The sequence below is a fragment of the Beta vulgaris genome, chromosome 1 (genome assembly GCF_026745355.1).
Source record: "Beta vulgaris subsp. vulgaris cultivar EL10 chromosome 1, EL10.2, whole genome shotgun sequence".
NCBI classification, from domain to species: Eukaryota; Viridiplantae; Streptophyta; class Magnoliopsida; order Caryophyllales; family Amaranthaceae; genus Beta; species Beta vulgaris.
The window spans coordinates 52,316,445-52,336,303 of NC_079202.1; the positions used below are offsets into that span (position 1 = coordinate 52,316,445).

At 37.1% G+C, this 19,859-nt stretch overlaps 1 protein-coding gene across 1 annotated transcript; it reads right to left on the reverse strand.

Annotated features, from left to right (window-relative positions):
* Window positions 1-4,295: 4,295 nt before the first annotated feature.
* On the reverse strand, window positions 4,296-18,994 carry LOC104905422 (brefeldin A-inhibited guanine nucleotide-exchange protein 2). The gene is made up of 11 exons (XM_010693968.4): window positions 17,353-18,994; window positions 13,363-13,680; window positions 12,869-13,214; window positions 11,928-12,350; window positions 11,548-11,837; window positions 10,262-10,535; window positions 9,226-9,725; window positions 8,822-9,143; window positions 7,705-8,086; window positions 6,434-7,116; window positions 4,296-5,240 (listed from the first exon to the last, which is right to left on the reverse strand). Exons 1-11 carry the CDS (start codon window positions 18,579-18,581, stop codon window positions 4,632-4,634), a joined length of 5,376 nt encoding a protein of 1,791 aa, XP_010692270.1. The 5' UTR covers window positions 18,582-18,994; the 3' UTR covers window positions 4,296-4,631.
* Between the last annotated feature and the right edge of the window lie 865 nt (window positions 18,995-19,859).

A 19,859-nucleotide genomic window follows, 5' to 3' on the forward strand; every position in this document is an offset into this window, starting at 1 on the left:
TAAACTAAACTTATTGGACCTGATCTAACTTATTGGAACTAATTGAACCTAATTGGAATTTATTGGACCTGATTGAAACTTATTAGACCTTATTGAACATGATTGGAACTTAGTTGACCTTAATTAACAAAAATTTGATGAGTAATAACATAAATATTAATACCCTAACATAAATATTATCTCTCAAAATTTATTATAACATAATAATCATTAAAATTTATCCTTCAAAAAAATAGTAATTATTAGTTATCTCTTATGATTAATATTTTAACAAAAAAAAATACTATTTATATGCTTGCCTATACACAACTTTCACAACTAATATATCTAATAGTGTCGCTTTGATTTCATAAAGCACTAGTAGGAAATCAATTAATAACATTTATATCTTTCATTGTTATTAGTAACGAAAATATGTTATACTTAGTTATCTAAAGGCGGATTGCAAAATATTATAATTATGAAGATTATTTTTGTTAACCTATTTGATCAAGATTATAATAAATTTTAATAATAACATAATCAGCCAATAGTAATATGAGTAATAAAATAATAGATAATAATACAAATATAATATTATATAATCATAGCGGTCCTTTAATTAAAAAAATTGATAATAACATATCAGTTAATCGTAATATGAACAATAAAATAATAGACCATTTTACAAATATAATACTATATAATAATCATAGTGGTAATTTAATTCAAATTTTAATTCAAATTTATTGATCATTGATTATTTGAACCTTACTGGACTTGATTGTAACTTATTACACCAATACTGAATGGATTGTACCTAAAATTTAATTTATTAAGATGAAGGGAATTCACCCTTAATTTTCAGAGCTTGTTAAGATATTTTTGCTCATTTTCTCTAGCTGGTCAAATAATGGTCAATGCTATGAGCAACTTCTGATCATGCCTCTCCTTGCAACAAAAAACATGCTAAATTTAAAACGTATCTTTGCCTTTCGTATTTATAATAACTGTATTATGACGACATCTTCTCTCGGGAAAACTTAATTATGACAAAAAAAGTATGTCATAACAAGATGTACATATAGATTAATCTATCTCAATCGGCCAAGCTTATTATTATCAATGCCATTCTGGTGGGGCAATTAGTTCATTACCTATCCATCTTCAAAATTCCAGCTACTATCACAAACAAGCTGGACATTTTGTTTGCCAAGTTTTTTTGGAAAGATCGACATGGCAAGGGTATTCACTGGAAACAGAAATGCGTTCTTCAAAGGCCGAAGTATTTGGGCGGTCTTGGAATCCGTAATGTGGCTATCCTCAACAATGCACTTTTATTGAAGAAGAGAATTAAGCGAAATCCTTCCCTTTTGCTATCAAAGGTTTTCTATGGTTCCCGCCTCCCTGGTCAACCCCATCTTATTCACAAACGAAATCTCTCCTGTGGGCATCGGAGTATTCGGATGGCCGACAAACTACTCTCCAGTGTCACTGGAAGGTTGGCAATGGACGAAATATCAAAGCCGCACATACGAATTGGCTTGCCGGCCATGAGCCTCTTTTTCGGGATAACACAACCTTGGAATAGGCTAATATTCGAGTAGCGGATCTGATTCTTCCCAATATACAACGTTGGGATTACTTGAAAATCTCTTCTCTGTTTGTTCAAGCTACGGTGAGTCGCATTAAAAGTATTGAACTTCCTCCGGATTCACAAACTAGTGATTTCTTATAGTGGCCATGTACAATTTCGGGCGAATATACAACCAAATCTGGCAACGACTTACTACTACATCAGTAACATGATATCTATAGCATGACCTCTCCCCTTGATACGAAGTTTTTTCGAATCATTTGGAGACTGAACATCATGCCGAAATGGAGACTTTTTTTATGGAAGCTCTGGCACAATAGTTTGGCCACCAATGCCAATCTACATAACAGAGGTATCATCTTGTCGAGCGAATGCCCCATTTGCCTCCATGAGCAAGAATCATTTCAACATCTCTTCCGGTTTTGTCCCCTGGCCTTGGAAGCATGGAAAAAGAGTCAACTTATCACAGAGAATCGGAACACGGTCTCTCTGTCGTTTCGGGAATGGTTGCGATACTGGATTTCTCATTATCACAAACAACCGATTTCTATAGACTCTAATATCCCGAATTTTATTAGCACTCTTTGGACGATCTGGATGGTACGAAATTCTCAAATTTTTCGTCACCAGCGGCCTTCGGAAAGATCTATCCGTATAGCACACCACCAGAGCATACAACAATATTTGTGTTTCACTCAACAGACGCACGACCCAACCAGAAATCCTCTAGATCCTTCCTCCCCACCTGGGTTCCATGGAGTCCATATTGGCCGACAACATAATAGTTTCTCCTCTTTAATTATCTCTGTTGCAGGTACCAAGTTTCGTGGCAATTATAGGTGTGGTATCGCTTGGGTAAGTTATGCAGGGGACCAGGGAGCTACAATGCAGCACGGAGATATCTGCTATTCTTCGTCAACCGTTCAAACGGAAGCATTGGCTGTCCTAAGAGCTTTATCTTGGGCTAATGACAAAGGGTACCGCCGGATCAAGCTGTGCACGACCTCGCAGGTTTTGGTTCAAGCTCTCCGGTCTAAAGGTTCCCACGCGATTTCAATCCGATGGACATTAGCAAGTATTCTTAACTTAGCTGCCTTTTTCGATTCATGTCTAGTACTAATAGGTGCCTAAACATCAAGTTGCCGAGGCTTGCTCTTTGGCATATCAGTGTAGGAAAAATAATCTTAGTTTTTAGGGCCTTTATTTTTCGTGTATGTTTACATCGATGTCAAAAAAAAAAAACAGTTTACTCAATTGTGTGATCGGAAATTCTAGGAAAAATATAAAGATTCTCTAAAAGGATTTAAACAAGAGAAGTCGCTTTATTTCCCTTTCCAATTTGTCTGAATAGTGAATACATTATATCAATAACAGCTTGAATGATATAACCTGCGAAAGCGGAGGCCAAATTGCCTCAACTTCCGTCCAAATTCACATTTTATGATTCCATCATGATTCATGCAGATGCAGAGACGTGTTCCCATTTCTTAGTCTTTATTTTCCTTCTCTATCTAAATCATTTTCCTACTGTTTACTCAGCCACTCTATAAGACTTTAATCATTTAGATACTCTATTTGAAAGAAGCACATAAAATGATTACTGCATATGATTAAGTAACCAATTATTTGATCAGGCAGTTGACAACAGAACCTCTGCTGCTCAAACTGATTACCCTTTCAACAATTTGTAACAAAGCTCAAAATGATTTAACTATCTATACAATATATTAAAAGGTATGTATAAGTATAACATGTCTATGCGTCACGTGACACCTTCCTTCTGTTACTAAAATTTTGTCATGTCTCTATTAATTAACAATAAGTCAGGTGATCATTATTTTAAATATATATATATATGTTAAAACTTGGACTCAAACCCTTGACCTTAAATTTCTAAAGACTCGCCATCTCATCTAACATCTTTTAGTGATTCAAAATTTCCACAAAATTATAGATATGTGTTGTAATTAGTAATGTGGTAATAAATTCCTACTTCTGCCACAAAGTTTATTTTTATTATTTGATTTCTTTTTTGCAGTCATCCCCTTGCTCCATCTCCCCTTTCGAAATTCACCATGAATGTGAGTGTTCTATACTTCATAACTAATGGGGTTGTTTTAAAAATTATTCTTGATGCTAATCAAATATTGTTGTTGTCTGAGAATATGAGTCAGGAGATGGAGTTTAAAGGTCAGTGGACAACCCCATAAAGAAGGCCAATGAAATTGATAATCATAGCACAAATTCCTTGATTGCGCATATAATTTATTTCATGTGTGTTTTTATGTGCCATGTGGAACCTTTCCTCTTGCACAGTTGCACTAGAAATTTATCATGTGTTCAATGAACCCCAACAGTAGATTGGTCATCATATTTTTTGAAAGAAATATAACGATATTTGAATCGACCACATAACCTATTGATAAGTATTAAGATACATTTACCGCTACACCAAATGATACATGGTGTAATTATTTTAATATTAGATTATTAACAAAAGAAAAATATAAGTACCCAAAACATAACAGGAACCTAAAAACTAGTTAGTATCAACAAAAACTCAAAGACAATATTGTCCTTATTTTACCCAAAAAAAAATTGAAACACAATCTTGTCCTTAATTTACAAAAAGACGAGCTTTTTTCACTCTACTTATTTTACACCTAACAGGGCTAAAATAACCTCACTGAATCATTGCGATGTTTTCCACACAAAAATGTTAACAAAACCTCTGTATGCTCATTGAAGAAAAATCATTTTTACACCGAATGTCTTCAAAAAAATAATTCACTGAAGATCATACAACAAAGCTCCCCATGTATCTAAATTGTTATGCCTGATATATACCATCCCTCAGTAAGATATCGCACGAGGTAAGGAAGCAATAGGTCATGGAAATCAACAATACTAACTATGATATAATTACTACCAAAACTACAATATTAACTCAACAATTAGTAATATTTTGAAACAAAGATGACAACAAAATCTTAAACTGCAACACCTGGGGAAGGATATCATACTTCTAACTCTGCCAAATAAAACCCAGTAATAATCAACAGGATCGCAGCAGCAAGGGGCCCACGGATACGTTAAGCATTTCACTCAAAGCTACCTGGACATCCTTGGACCCATGTTCACAGCTGATCAAGGTGGAAAACAGAGGAAAGAACCGTGATAGGTTCCTCTCAAATGAAGTCTCAGCCAAACTGCATATAGCTTGAAGAGTGGCCACAATAAGAGGCGCACGTCCAGCCAACTCTCTACGTCTTCGGGAACCCAAGAGTATCTTCCAATGGGCCCCATCACCAGCGGATGTCTCACTTGTGTGTCCAGATGAAGCTTCAATGTAGAATTGAAGAACCTCTCGGCACAAATTAACAAGGTACGATTCTGTTTCCTCTTCGTTGAAGTCTGCAGGTCTATCGAGCATAAGGTTTTGTAGGAGTGTGAGGCACATTTGATAGGACTCATTTTCGAGTCGTAGAAGTGGAGGGTCTTGCATTTGAGTAATGGATCCAATCTCTAGTAGCTTTGAACATAGATTTGCATCACAATTTATCTTATGTGCATGTGATGCCACTGCACGCAAAGCGTCAAATAGAACACAAACATTTTTTGCTGACATCTGAGTCCTATACAACATGTAGATCTCCATGGCAGCCTGCAAATCCATGAGTAACAGCTTAATAAAGTTCTGTACTTGTTAAAAAAATAGAAAGTTATGTAGTCATTATCAGATCCAGATTGCAATTTGCTACAATCAGCATTGAAATCTTTCAAGAACTGCAAGTAGTATCATTCCCTCCTCCGTACCCCTTTTTGCCGCAAAAAGTTTTTTGCTCAAAATTAGCAAGGGAAAAGGTTAAAAAAAAAAAAACAAGTAGGGCGGGTATAGGTGGGGCCTAATTCTGCAGAAGTAGACAGGAAATAATTACTAAAAATGTTATGTTGCAACTGTATTGGGACCAAGGAGTATACAGAACCTACCAACCGATTACAGTTATAACAGTCGATAAAAGAAATACGCGGTCACATGGAACCGAACTTATGCAACCAAAACAGAGTTGGTCAAAATGGACATACAAGCCATTACATAAGGTTTACTCTATTTGATCATGAAACTATTCAATGCTCTTCGATTCACACAATATTAGTTTTGTAATTTTCAGCATGCAATATGCCCTGCTATGAGAGGCATAAACAGAATGCTAAAAATAGAGTTGAAGGTAAAATGGAAAAAGGTAAAACTTCAACACTATCGCAGAAATGCATTCCACTGACAGCAGATCCCTAGTAAGCGACAAAATGAGAAGCAACATAAGCTATGGTGTACAAACACGCTCATGAAGATCGTGTTTCTTGTTTTGGTACCTAGGAATCTCATAAGCTCAAAGAAATCGAAGGTTAATTCTTTATTCGAATGGCCAACAATTTCTTCCTCAACATCAAACTTTTCAAGTACCGAAATGAGAGAGAGAGTCGAGATTCAATGAGAAGGATCTTAAATGAGAAGGGTGTGAAGGATTAATGTGCACATTTTTTGAACTAAATGTGCATATTACAGTTTTCAAACTGTAAGTATACGCTCTTGATATATGAGATGCACATTCATTCAAAAAAAATGCTGAAAAGTCATATGACTAGAACAGTGTCTTCATTTATTACTAAGACACGATCTAATTTTATGTTTACGACCAAAACTATTAGTAAAGTGATCAAATTTTTGCTATCCCACATAGCCTGATCTTTTTCAAGAAATAATGTTTTCACGCTTATTTGTTACTTAATTCCATTTCTGTGCAACATAGAATTTAATATAAATTGAAAATTAAAAAATAACCATTCAATTATTACCTGGATCAACAAGAGCTGAACAGCACAACGGCACTTGACATCAGCTACAGCAGCATAAAACTGCTGCGTTCTCAAACTGTCTGCATCATGATGTGTACCAGTCCCAGTAGACTCAGCAGGATCTTGTCTGCTAATTGATTCTTCACTACTCCGAACTGAACTATCCCCAGCCAAGACAAACGAAAAATCAGGAAGGGTGGAAACGGCCGCTTCTTTCAATGAATAGACCACGTCAAGCCATTTGTCATCCGAGAAGAGGTCTCCAGAATTGCTAATTAATCGAACATATGCAGCAATACCAATTCCAGCAAGGCTCTGGTGAGGGCGCTTGATGAAGCTCACTAACAGCATAAGAACTTTCTTCAAGAGAGGATTAACAGTTGAGTAGAACTTGACAAAAAGATCCACAATTAATTCAAGAGACAGTGTACAAGTCTCATACAGCCATGAATCTTGATCAAACTCAGCTATATCACCATGAGCACCCTCTCCAAATGAGTTTTCTGTGGACGGGTCAATTGCATGCCGAACATAATCAAACATACGAAACAAGACTGACTCGAACACTCGCTCCCAAAGGGGTAGCGAAAAGTGCTGGCCATGGTTCCTTAGAGTGTCAAACAAAATCTGAAGCGCACTTTTTCTGATTTCTGGTCTTGGATCAAAACTAAGTTCTGACAATCCTGCAAAGGAGACAAAAGAGGCAATAGTCAACTTTACACAGACAAGCTGCCAAACATAATCACAAACATAATCAAAACAAGATATGAACAAATTGAAGCTATAAGAAGATTGGTGCCAAAAAAACTCCTGCTATGATTGATATTGAAAGAATTGGGCTATATAATTTTTTATCTATCACCTGATTAAATATCTGAAAGTGACTTGTCCTATCTAGCATGGACAATTGGGATTACAGATACGGAAATGTCCTAGAACCCAGCCACTTTAGGCTTCATTAGTACGGAATCAGCTGGGGTTACGAATACAGAACCAGAAACAAAAAAAAAAACTTCATATCCCAGGAGCTTCCCCTGTTTTTTTCTCTCGGTTGACCCCTTGTTCGAGGGTTTGTAATTTACCAGGTTTAGATATCAAACATGTTAGTTGTATAAACTTATTCACATTAAATTACTACTTGCAGCAGATCACTATACATCATTCTGCTGCACGATTCCATGATTTTCAACTTTACAGTCAGTGACACAAGTTAAAGGATAATACATGCTATAGACACAAGTCCATACAGAAAATTGGAGCATATTTCTTACCAGCCAACAATGGGAACCAGAAATATAGTTGGTCCACCTTGTCAGTCAACTCTCCATTTTCTAGTTTTCCATCCTTTGCTGTTTGAGATACTGAAGAAGAGATACTACCCAGAGTTTCTTGATCCTTAATTTTGCCAGAAGACCCAAGATCTCCTTCAGCAAGCTTCTCTGCACAGTAGCGCAGGAAGCCAATAGCACTAAGACTAATGTCCTTGTTGAATCTGCTATTAGTAAATGCAACGAGGCAATTTACACAATCTGTAAATGTAGTGGTCTCAGTCTCAGTGATGTATGGGAAGTAGTCTCGAACAATCTTCTCCATTATCTCAAAGGCCAAGAGAACTATATTTTTGTGATCATCATAAGCTGCTGTTGTGAAGACCTACACACATGCAGATGACAAAATTCATTTATATATTCAGCAATATGGTTATCCCACACAAAAACCCAATAGCAAGTATGAAGCAAGATTATTCATATTGGCCCTCATTCAAGGTAAGGAATTGCATATCAGATCATAAACAACAGGAATCATTCCACATAGCCCTGCAGACATTAAGATACACTTACTAAGCAATGAAAGGTAAAAAAAAACTAGAAACTGAAAGGTAAAAAGATACTAGAAACTGAAAGGTAAAAAGATACTAGAAAACTATCTTTGACAAACTCTCCGTTGCATGTAAGCAAATATAGGGGCATCAGAAGTAATATATGTCACCGTTCACTGCTGTGAAAACCAGCATCATCCCACATGCTTGATATCAGAACAAAATCTCAGGTCCACCATCCTCATGCATGCAAAGAATGCAATACAAAGAAGAATTACAAAACCAATTGTTGGCTCGCATTTCATGTAAAAGATGGGTAGAGCAACCCAGAGAATTGGCAAGGATATTAAAAGAGGCATCACAGTCAGTGATGATCCGCTGATAGTGACTGACTGAGCTGTTTCAGAAATGAAGTGGATTCTTCCCTTATTTCTTTCCATGCGAGACAAAATATACTTTTGATGATTGGTCATATGAAACCCAAGAGCAGGGGGGACATTACAACATATGTATTAAAAAAAAAAAAAACATTGCACAGATACTAGTATCTCTTAAGTGCAAACACATACCATGAACATGCTCTTCCATCCAGACTTGACATTGTTTACTCGGGATAACACCATCTGAGACACACATCTGATGATTAATTCCCTGATCTCAACAGCACTACTCCTCCGCATCACAATGACAAAGGGCTTCATAAACTCATTTTGGAAATTATAATTAGACAATTCTTCCCGTTCCAAAAACTTCATTGACAATTGACGCAAAGAATCCATAGCAAAAATTGCTATTGACAGATTTTCAGAACATCCAATTGTCACAAAGAAGTCAGAAAGCACATTCCAGATGCTTGACCATACAAGCCTAATGCGGTTCATGTTGTAGTGCCTGTTTTAAAAGAATAGAGCATATTTTACCCATTATGGTTAAAAAAAATTCAAAAAATAATACAGCAAATTCAGATGCTTACGCAATCTCAACAATCTTTGTCAGACTAAAAACTCTCGGATCAGAGGCAGATCGCAATTCCTCCATTGATACCTTACACAGTGCCTTGACAAAATCTATTATTCCTTCACTATTGAGCTTTTGACTTCGAGTAAATATCCGATTCATTTCACTGCTTCCAACTTGTTCAAGCATGTTCAAATTGGAGACTAAATTATTCATCTGTTCCGATGTAACAGAAGTGTTGCCACCAATGCTAGCGCTATCATAAGAACCTCTTCTCACAGCGGCTGCAGCATACTGAATTTTTCCAGCACCCTTTTTCTTTAAAAGCGGAAGAATATTAGACTTGGTCTGTTTTGATTTCTCTTGATCACTTTGAGGAAGAGCAAAGAAAGCCGCATCAGGAGGAGCACCTTCCCCCAGTAGGTGCAAGTGCTCAAAACGAGAAACACATGTCAATATGTGCTCCCAAGCTTCTTGAAGGTAGTTTCCATCTTCATCTGCAATTGTAACGATTGCCTGTGGAACATAAGGCAAAAGGGAGGCACACAATCTGTGAGCAAGTGATCATAGAATTTCTTCAGTGAGACAACTAAAAAAGAAGAGTAATCATTGAGGTATATCCCGAATGGACCAATGCACATGTCCACTATTCCGTCATTAAAGATGGGGAAAAGGACAAGAATTGAATAGATAAGTTCAAAATTGCTTTAAATAAATTGCTCTGTTATTTTGGATGGTATCACTTTACGCCATTCCAGATAACAACTATACCATTGCAATACCACAATGCCTTTAAAGGATGGGGTCACATTGCTAATTGCACAAACATTTCTATTAGATCCTTGATCGGAAATGCAATTAAAACATCACTACTTGACAACAGATATTTCATTTGATACGACATTTCATTGATCCACTGTTATCCAAATTCCAAAGTGGTTACCCAATAAGCCCACACATTAGTTTTCACAGTAGCTAATCACTGATGAATTTAGCAAGTATGAATACACTAATTTGCTATGATTAGCTTCTATATCGAACCAATAACTAACCTTAATAGCATATATATTTTTTTGTTTGATATCAGCCGGTGAGTGCAGAGAGGTAAACTTGGCAAGTGACGTCACAAATGCATCCCTATGAGTCTTCATGGACATCACTGATGTAACATGGATCGCATGACGGAAACCATCAAGACACAAGGATATGATTACTTCATCATCACTTTGATCAAGTGGAACACTGAAAGCAGCAAGCATAGGAGCCCAGCAGGCCTCAATCATGAATCGGAGGATTACGACGTCCGTTGCAGCATAATAAGCTGACCTACAAATGGCTACACAATGTAAATAACTGAAAAGAAAGCAAGAACTCTATGTACCAAATAAACTTCACTTCTGACAAATAAAGTAGCAGAAATATACTTCCTCCGTTTTTCTCTTTACTTACACCATATCAATTTTTGGCAATATATGATTATATTATCTCTTTCTCTCTCCTAGCACATGAGGTTCCTTTTTTATCTCTCCTCTCCTAATTTCTTGTGCCAACATCCAATAGTAAAAGTAGAAAGAAAATAGAGGAGGTATATTAAATTTTAAACGAGAAAACCAAAGAAATGGAAGTGCATCATTATAAATGACAAAAGACATCCCATGCAAAAGAAAGTGGCAATTAAAACTAAGATCCATCCATCATTTGTCGGCACAAGAAAGGATGAGTTGCAAACTGCTAAGCATCATGAAGCATGGATCCAAGCCTCCAAGAATACCAAAAAGAAAAAAAAATATCATATTTTGCCTCATACATCTACTCGTTTCTTACTTTATTAAAAGGAAAAAGATGTTTTGAAGTTACAGTTTGAGACCAATTCTAAGAAAGGTTGAATTTGGCTAAACCCAAGGGTACCTAGTGAAAAAATCCCAATAAACAAGCTCGAACAATAATCTTACTCTCAATTAGTAGATAAGCCAAATTTGTTCACCAAAAAAAAAGCTAAGTTCGTGCAACTTCGCATTCAACTCGTAAATGTTTGCAGACAGCTCGTTAAGTTCATTATAAGCTTGGTCATTTCGTCTACTACTCGTTTAGCCTTCCAAAAATTCAGTTCTGTAAATAAGGTAGATACTTTCAGAAGCGACTCCAATAAGCAGTGTTTTTTTCAAATTGTCACCAAAAGCTGAGCTACATCAAAAATCAGGAACAAGACGCTCAAAAAAAAAAATCAAAGTAGGGGCAATGATGATACAATTTCAGCTTAATCATCTCAAGCTGCCATACAAGATACATTATGTGACTATGAGAGAACAACGAAATTAAGCAAGATAGATACACTTACTCGGACTTGCGAGCTTTTTCTTTAAATTGTTCTTGCATATGCCTTATCAGGTCATCACTGGACTCCATGTAGTTCTCATCTCGCTTACGAATCACAATATTTAAGATACTGTCCAAACCTAAGATTCTGTTGGGATTCATAGATTGCTTTTGCATAGAAGCCAAGTCTTCTTCCTTCATCTTAATCTCATTTTTAGTTATTCGTTCATACAAGGATCTCATATACTCCTCCGAAAGATCTTTTCCATCATCAATACCACGATTGTTTCTAATGAAATCTTCAGCAGACATCTGCATAATACAACCACAAAGAAAAGAAGACTAAGAGGCAGCTGACAATGAACTGATGAGTTTCAAAATGGAAAGGAATACATTTAACACCTTATTCTTGACCATAGGATTGTGGGCATCAGTGTTGAGCATTATAACTGAATAGGCAAGGACATAAGCAGTGTCTGCGCTAGAGAATGCCTTTGGATTACATTTCCAATAACGTTCAGCAAACTTTTCCATGATCCTATCAATCTTCTGGGCTTCACCAGGCAACCTGAAGCCTTGCAGAAAGACCCTAACTGCTTTATCTAGCTCCATACCTTGGAAATCAAAGGAATCTACATATGCATGCATCACTTTCAATGACATTTCTTCTCTTTCCCCAAGATAATCACCAATTAAAGTCTTGTTAAGATCAGAAGCATCTTTGAGAAATGCTGCTACTTCCTCTGCTGAACTGCCCACCTTATTAGCATTAATCAGGAACTCAATCCCCTTTTTCGGTTTCCTATTAAAAAGAGAGATACCTTCCTGTCATAAAATTATACATTAGCACAAGGACCCAAATGCCAATACCAAAAACACGACTACATAAAACGAGGTTTGATGTTTAGTAAAAATAAATAAAAAAGAAAAGAAAGAAAGAAGAATAAGTGGAAGTGGACACAAGCAATAATAAACAAAAGATTTTTTCCGGCAATTAATCTAAATATGACCAGATGAATAAAAATGGTTTGAAAATTTATCTTTGGAGTCACAAAATAGGTAGGAAAGGAAAAGAGACATCCAACCATCACCCAAAACTTGGGCATGTTCCTGGTGACGTATCATAATATCGGTTTGAGGTTTAAGATTTGTTGACATTTTAGATTAAAATCTATGGATGACTTGGGTATAATCAATGACACTTCTATAAGACCTGTTCATTCTAAGAATAAACAGGATATTCTTAGGCCATTTACCTCCCCTTTAGACCACTAACTTCCCCTTCCTTTTCACCCTCTTGTCTTCCTATCCAAACTCAGAGAAAAGTTTATCCAACACTTTACCTGAAGTTCCAGCTTGTATGCCCGGCGCTGCTCAATTGTTTGCGCATCGGAAACATCAGTTGAAGATTCAGAATGACTATCAGAACCTTCTGTAGGCTCATCCCCATGACCATTCACCAAGTGAGGACTACCAGCTTCAGGACTGTTATCTGCTGGTTCATACTTTTTTGCTGAATGAGGATCTGGGATTCGTAATTGACGATTCATCCAGTCTCCCATTGACTTTAAGACAGCGATCAAGCATTTCATTGCTTCGAATTTCAGAGTTTCTTCTTGTGGTGGCAACAATGTAGTGGTTGCACCAGGTGGCACACCTTGAGCTGTTTTGAGAAGGCCATTGACCATTCTGCAACATTTAGACAAAGAATACAAAATTTCTCTTAACTGAAATATAACCAAAACACTTCAACCACATTTATTAAATTTTTTAGGAAGGGATTTTCCAAGAATGATATTGCCTAATTATACTTCTAGCACCAGCAACCAGGACATACCTCTCAAATATATTCGATGAATTGACATCACAATCATAGTTAATGAATATGTCCACCAAGATCTGAGAATCTTCACAAAGTTTTTCCAGAAATCGCAGCACTATAATCTTCTGCTGGAAATTAGGTTGAGCCACATTTTCCAATACTCGAAGAACTATCATAGGGAAGAACACCCCAATCTCAGCCTTCAACCCACCTCGAAATCTCGCTACCAAACTCATGAATATAGAGCATGAAAGCTGGAAGACAATCATCAGAGTTGAGGCGCTGTTCTTAAGCAATGATAAACATAGATATTGCTTGATAGCACCCAAAAATCTGCTTCAACACAAAAAGTTCAGAAATGACAATGTGGACAGAGAGCATAACAGAGAGGTAATCAAGTAGTATACCATGTATGTGGAGGGGAGAACAGAATAAACATTAATAAGACACAGATAGAGAACCATTAACTTGTAAATTTGACCCCAAGTCTACTAATATCATTTTTTTGCGGGGAAAACCAAATTCATCCTTAAACAATGAATTAAGAAGCTGGACATAGGGGTTAGGGCAAAATATTCATAACAGGAAGCTCGCATAAGATTGAACTCACAAAACCTTCTGAACAACAAAAACTATTAAATTGACCACAGCTTGGAAAATCAAAATATCTATCAATTGTATATAATTCAGTAGTTCACGCCCTCATCCAAACAATAACCAACCAGAATTCGATGCGTAGCCAACACCAAAAGCAGGAATGTGCTATGGCAATGTATTCCAAGACAATGTGGCTTCAAGTCAATAGAGAACTGGTTTTGTCCATCACCAATTTCCAATCACACATAAGTAACTTACATAATGTTTCAGAAAGCATCATAATGTAAAACTAAATGGGGCATTGTTAAAAGTTATAACCATTGGTCACTAGACCATGGTCACGACTAAGGATGGCCGAAATGGAAAAAAAAAATTGAAAAGACTGCAAAATTTCTACAAAGATTGAATAAAAAACTATTTAAAAAAAATGCTGGTAAAATATAATACTAAGAATCAAGAAATTAAGATTCATCTAGTTTAGAAATCAATTCTAATACAACTAAGATAACAATATTGACGCATAGCACTAGTATGAGGATAAGAGCTAATTTACAGAAGGAAGTTGTGAGCCTTCAACTGCTTCAGCCAGCCAATTACTCCCAGGTTTGACCGGTCAACACAGTGCTCCCTGATTCACAGTACGAAATTGGCTACCAGGACGCAATCCACTATCATTTAAATATTAGCCCGAAAGTATACCGCTTGCAAATACCAATTCGCGTTATTTCAGGTCACAATTTGCGGGGAGTTCAGCATATCAGGTATACTGGGTCAAAACCAAGCAAGCCAAGGGGAATTCACTGGTTTGCCTGACCATCAGATAACTCTGGGAAGGATAACGAGAAAACATAATTTAGGAGGAGTGTGTTTTTCTTTATCTATTAAGTGTCTGTACTTTGTAGTCAGAAAAAATGCTGTCTTCTCGTGGCAGAAATGATACAGCAAAGCTTTTGATGCTCGCCAAGTGTTAGGCCCTATTCGGAAATATCAAATAGGCAATTGAACTAACAGATAACAAATTTTATCCACCAGCAGCATGATAAATGGCAGACTCTCTACAGATACCGCGTCATATAGTACATTTGATGAGCGCATAGTAGATACCAGATATATTGAAGGGCTTGGTAAATTAGCAATTCATGATTAGAGGTTCTTTTTTGATGTAAAATTGACACATAGAGACATACATACATTTTGTTTTACATAGTGGTTCAGGGTTAACAATTAGTATTTATAAGGCTAATAATTAATTATATATATAATATGGATTAAAGTACTTCTACTCTTCAATAGAAGATTTGACATGGACACATAGAGAAATAGGTACTTTTGTTTTACACATAAATTCAAGAAAAATAATTAATATAATAAGGAAGGCTAATCATGTATTTATATTTTAAAGGTAAATCTACTGCTCAAGATTCACCCTAGTCTACTACTCTTCACCTAACACCACCACATAGGTAAATTAGCTAGTCAAATCTAGTACTTTGGCATTATATCTACTCATTTCGACCACATCATTGTTTACCAAACACCCTTATTAGCATAGCATATTGGAAAAGTATAGATTCACCCCAATCTACTCTCAACCAAACACAATCAATAAGTACAATAAGTCAATAACTAGTATAACTTACTATTTGGAGTTGAATCAATGAATCTACTCTTTTCCACCCCCAATCTACTCTATACTAACTACCACTTAATCTTATCAACTTACAAATGGATCGGTGATTTATAACCCTAGTATCATCATATCTGCATTCGTTCCTAGAATATATATAGACCTCTCTCTTTGCAGTTCTTAGATACTTCAAACAATATTTAATAGGAATATAGTAAAAAAATATCCTTAAAAAGGGAGTGAATCGATGCCAAAACAAATCTGATGGACCGGAATACTACCATGCCCTGTCGTGTGAGATTGCTCAAAACAGTATTTTGGGAAACAAAATCCAAATACTTCTCCTGATTCCAGAGGAATCTTCACCGAGTCGATCACCAGCCACCTTGGATGGTCAATACAGCAGCGCAAGAAACTCACATGGGAAGCACACATAATTTAGCCCTTAAAACCCAGAAACTCTCATGGTAAAGGACTTGGCTTCCACATACAATAATAGCCCAACAGGCCACATGAAAATAACTTCAAAAAGAGCACTTAATATACATGATTACACAAAACTTTATCCTCAAAAATTCATCTGTTTGTTAACTTAATGAAAACTGAAAACCACGTAATTGCCAAAGCAGCCTATATAGGCTATGTTCTCTTCACCTAAAAAAACCCCGTATCTGAAATTATCTAAGCATACTTCTATTTAAAGATTGAACTTCTTAGCCTTAATATCTAAACTGATCTCAACTTGTTCTAACTTAAACTAAAAATTTATTAACTTAGAAGAACAAGCCTTGGACATTTTGGATAAATTAACGAGATTGAATCATAAACTGGACACTAGTATAAATATTCTTAATTACTAGGAAAAAATTAGGTAAAATGAGGCAACGAATTCCAGACGAGCAACATGTAGAGTGGCTTTTTGAAACATGTCCAATTATATGAACAAAAATGGGGATGTTATCTTGACATACATAAACTGCATATTGACAATTTTGGAAAAACGAGGGCATGGTCGTTTCCATGTACTCTCCCCCCCCCCCCCCTACACACACACAAAAAAAAAAGGGGGGGGGGGGGGGGGAGAAAAATCTCAGTTTTCAACAGGTCCTGCAGTCATCTGGACTCAAAAGGAGCTCATAAAAAAGAGATTGTCCAGAGAGTTGCCTAATATGGCTTCTTATCTAGAATCCTGCTTATAGCGTTTGTAAGACCTCCAAAGTTCGCAACGTTTTCATTTGCAAGGCCCCAAATATTATGCCTGTCTATATGTTTGTTTGATTGCACACCATTCACATATATCACTAATTATAATTAAGGGGTTAATTAAAGGATGTCAAAGACAAAGGCATGACATTACAGTGCAAATATTACAATTTTGCATGTTCTTAGTATCAATGGCAACTGTGCGAGGACAACAGATAGATAGGAAGTAGGAGAACAGATGATATCAGATAAATTTTGTTGTAAAAAAGAATGCAGATACTTCAAGGCAAAAGAAAATCTTCTCCCAAATGAACAAGATGGTAAGCATGATGTAGATATGGTTGGCATTGACCATAATAATTTGTTGTAAATCTTGTAATGAATCCACTGCAGAATTAGCGAGTTGGAGCCCTAGTGGGGTTTCTCTTCTAACTATAGAACATTTATATAGCAAAATGCATGTAATCAAGTTACATATATCTACCATGTCATAAGCTCAAAGCATTGAACACCATAATTTATTTTGTTTGGTGCCATAGACAACATAATTGAGAGCAGAACCAAAACAATAATTTTACCTGTCACTGGTCCTAAAAATTGTGCCAGCATTCTCCAACAAAATCTTAAGCAACTCTAGAGCCACAATCTTCCCCCTCATAAGCTGAGGATCCGACATTGCCTCTTTGGGAGGCGTCTTCATTGACAACTTACAAAGTGCACGAAACACCAAGAAAGCATCTCTCCTCAACTTATTCCCAATCTGAACCTCTAAATCATCATCTCTCTCCATGACTCCAACCCCTTCCACAGCCTCCCCATCCGCTAACTCCCCCTTCCTCCCTTCCAACGCGGACTTATACATACTAATCTCCCAATACTTAGCATCCAACATATCCTTATCAGTAGAATCCAACAAATCCGCCGGATTCGTCCCCTCCACAGTAGCATTCACCCTAGTCTCAAACGCCCCATCATGAGCCGCCCCACCACTACCTCCACCACCCTTATCACCACCTACATTCACTGTATTCAATACCCCATCAATATCCTGAATTATCCTAGTAATAAACCCCTGCACTTGCTGAGTAACACCGGGATCAGAATCCGACTTCTCAGGCGGTTCCATTAGCTCAGCCACTACAATAGGCATAACAGGAACCGACGATGAATCCGCCTCCATTCTCCTGAAAACAATCACAAGCATCTGAATCAACGATGCTTTCGCCGTCGTCTGATTCACCACATTCTTACTCCCTAAATATATATCATAACATGTCCTAACAATCTGCAATAAACAATCACCATGAATCCTAAGACTAGTCGAAGTAACAGCAGAAAGTAGGGTTTTCAACACAACAAGTTCCATACTCTCATCATTGTTAACCTCATTACACTTACACACTGAGTCAATAACTCGTGACAACAACTTCGACTCAGGATTTGACCCACTCGAATCTGCCTCACCTCGGATATATCCATGAGAGATAAGCTTCTGCAAACACGAAATTCCTGCATCGCCGATCTTAGGGTTTGACGACGATGCAGCGTTGATGAAAGGAGAGAGAATTAGCTCGGAATCTTCTAGAGAGTATTCATGGGTCCCACTGTCGACAACTGGACCAATGGTGGAAGACGGAGATTCAGGGGAGGAGAGAGAGTGTAAATTCGATGAGTTTAGCTTCTCTAGAAGAGATTTACACTCATGAACAAGCTTTGAATTCTTCCGCCATGAACCATTTTTTATGATCTTCTCTAATGAAGGCACCAACACTTGTTTCAGCCGGGAATCGGCTTCCGAGGAAGCCATTCCCGATCAATTTCCGAGATCTGACTTAAAAATGGAGGTTGAATTCAAGATCACCGGTGAAATTTCCGGCAATTGATCGGAAAAAATGGTGATCGGAGGAGAGAGATAAGATGAAATTAGGGATTTGATTTTTTGAGATCGAGAAATTTGGTTGGTTTGTGTTTTGTGCTTAGTGAGATATGAGTGAGGAAGTGGCTTAGTTAAAAGTTGGAGTTTTGATTGTTTTCATGATTTTGTTTGTCAATCACTCAGAGGGAGAAATTATACATTTGTTTGTTTTTGTTTAATTATTCTCTCTCTTCCACATGTAATTAGGGAATTTATAAATGCACCCATCAAATATATAAAATTGTGAAGATTATGGTAACTTTGTTGGCATTGGTTAATTGATAGCTAAATGAAGGTTGACGATCTTGGATGATGGGAGCTTGAATGTTGCATATCATGAATGTGGGGAAATATGTTTTTTTAGGGTGTTCAAGATCTATACATTGTCTTCACAATAGTTTATCATGTGAGTAAATGTTTAAATAAGAACATTTAGTTTTCTTTTTCTTTTTCCTTATATATGATAGATCTTGTCTTCACAATATATAGTTTAACATTGGGGATAGGAGGATTGTTAAACGTCGTCCAAAAATTACTTAAAATCGTCCCAAATTCATTTGTATAGATCATTTTACCCTTCCTCTTTTTCACACCACCCACCACCATCTACCTCCCCACTGCCAACCGCGACCTCCACCGCCATCACCTACCTCCCCATTGTCACCCGCGACCTCCACCGCCATCAACTACCTCCCCGCTGCCACTCGCAAGCTCCTCCACCACCCACCAGACGATCGTGCCATGGATGGAACGTCCATGTTGGACGTTCGCCCACGGCCCTAAAAAAATTTCGCCTGTTTTGCGTGCAACCACAAAAGAGAATAGGAAGAAGCTAAAGGCCCGATCTTCTAGCTTCAGTCCATGAAGCGAGACCTATGATTTCCAGGTTTAATGGTGGAGGAAGAAGAAACAGGGGGCTGGGGTTTGATATTAAGGAAGAAGACACGGGGGGTTGGGGGTTGATATTGAGGATGAAAGAGGAGGTACGAAAGGAGCAGTAATAAGGGGAAACGGGAGGTGAGGGGTGGCTGGTGGGTGGCTATGGCAATGAGGTGGTGGTGTAGGAGGTGGATGGTGGTGGAGTGAGGTGGTTAGTGATGGGGCTGGTGATTTAAGACTTTAAGGAAAAAGAAAGAAAATGTTAGAAATGTAATTTCAACTTTTTTGGGG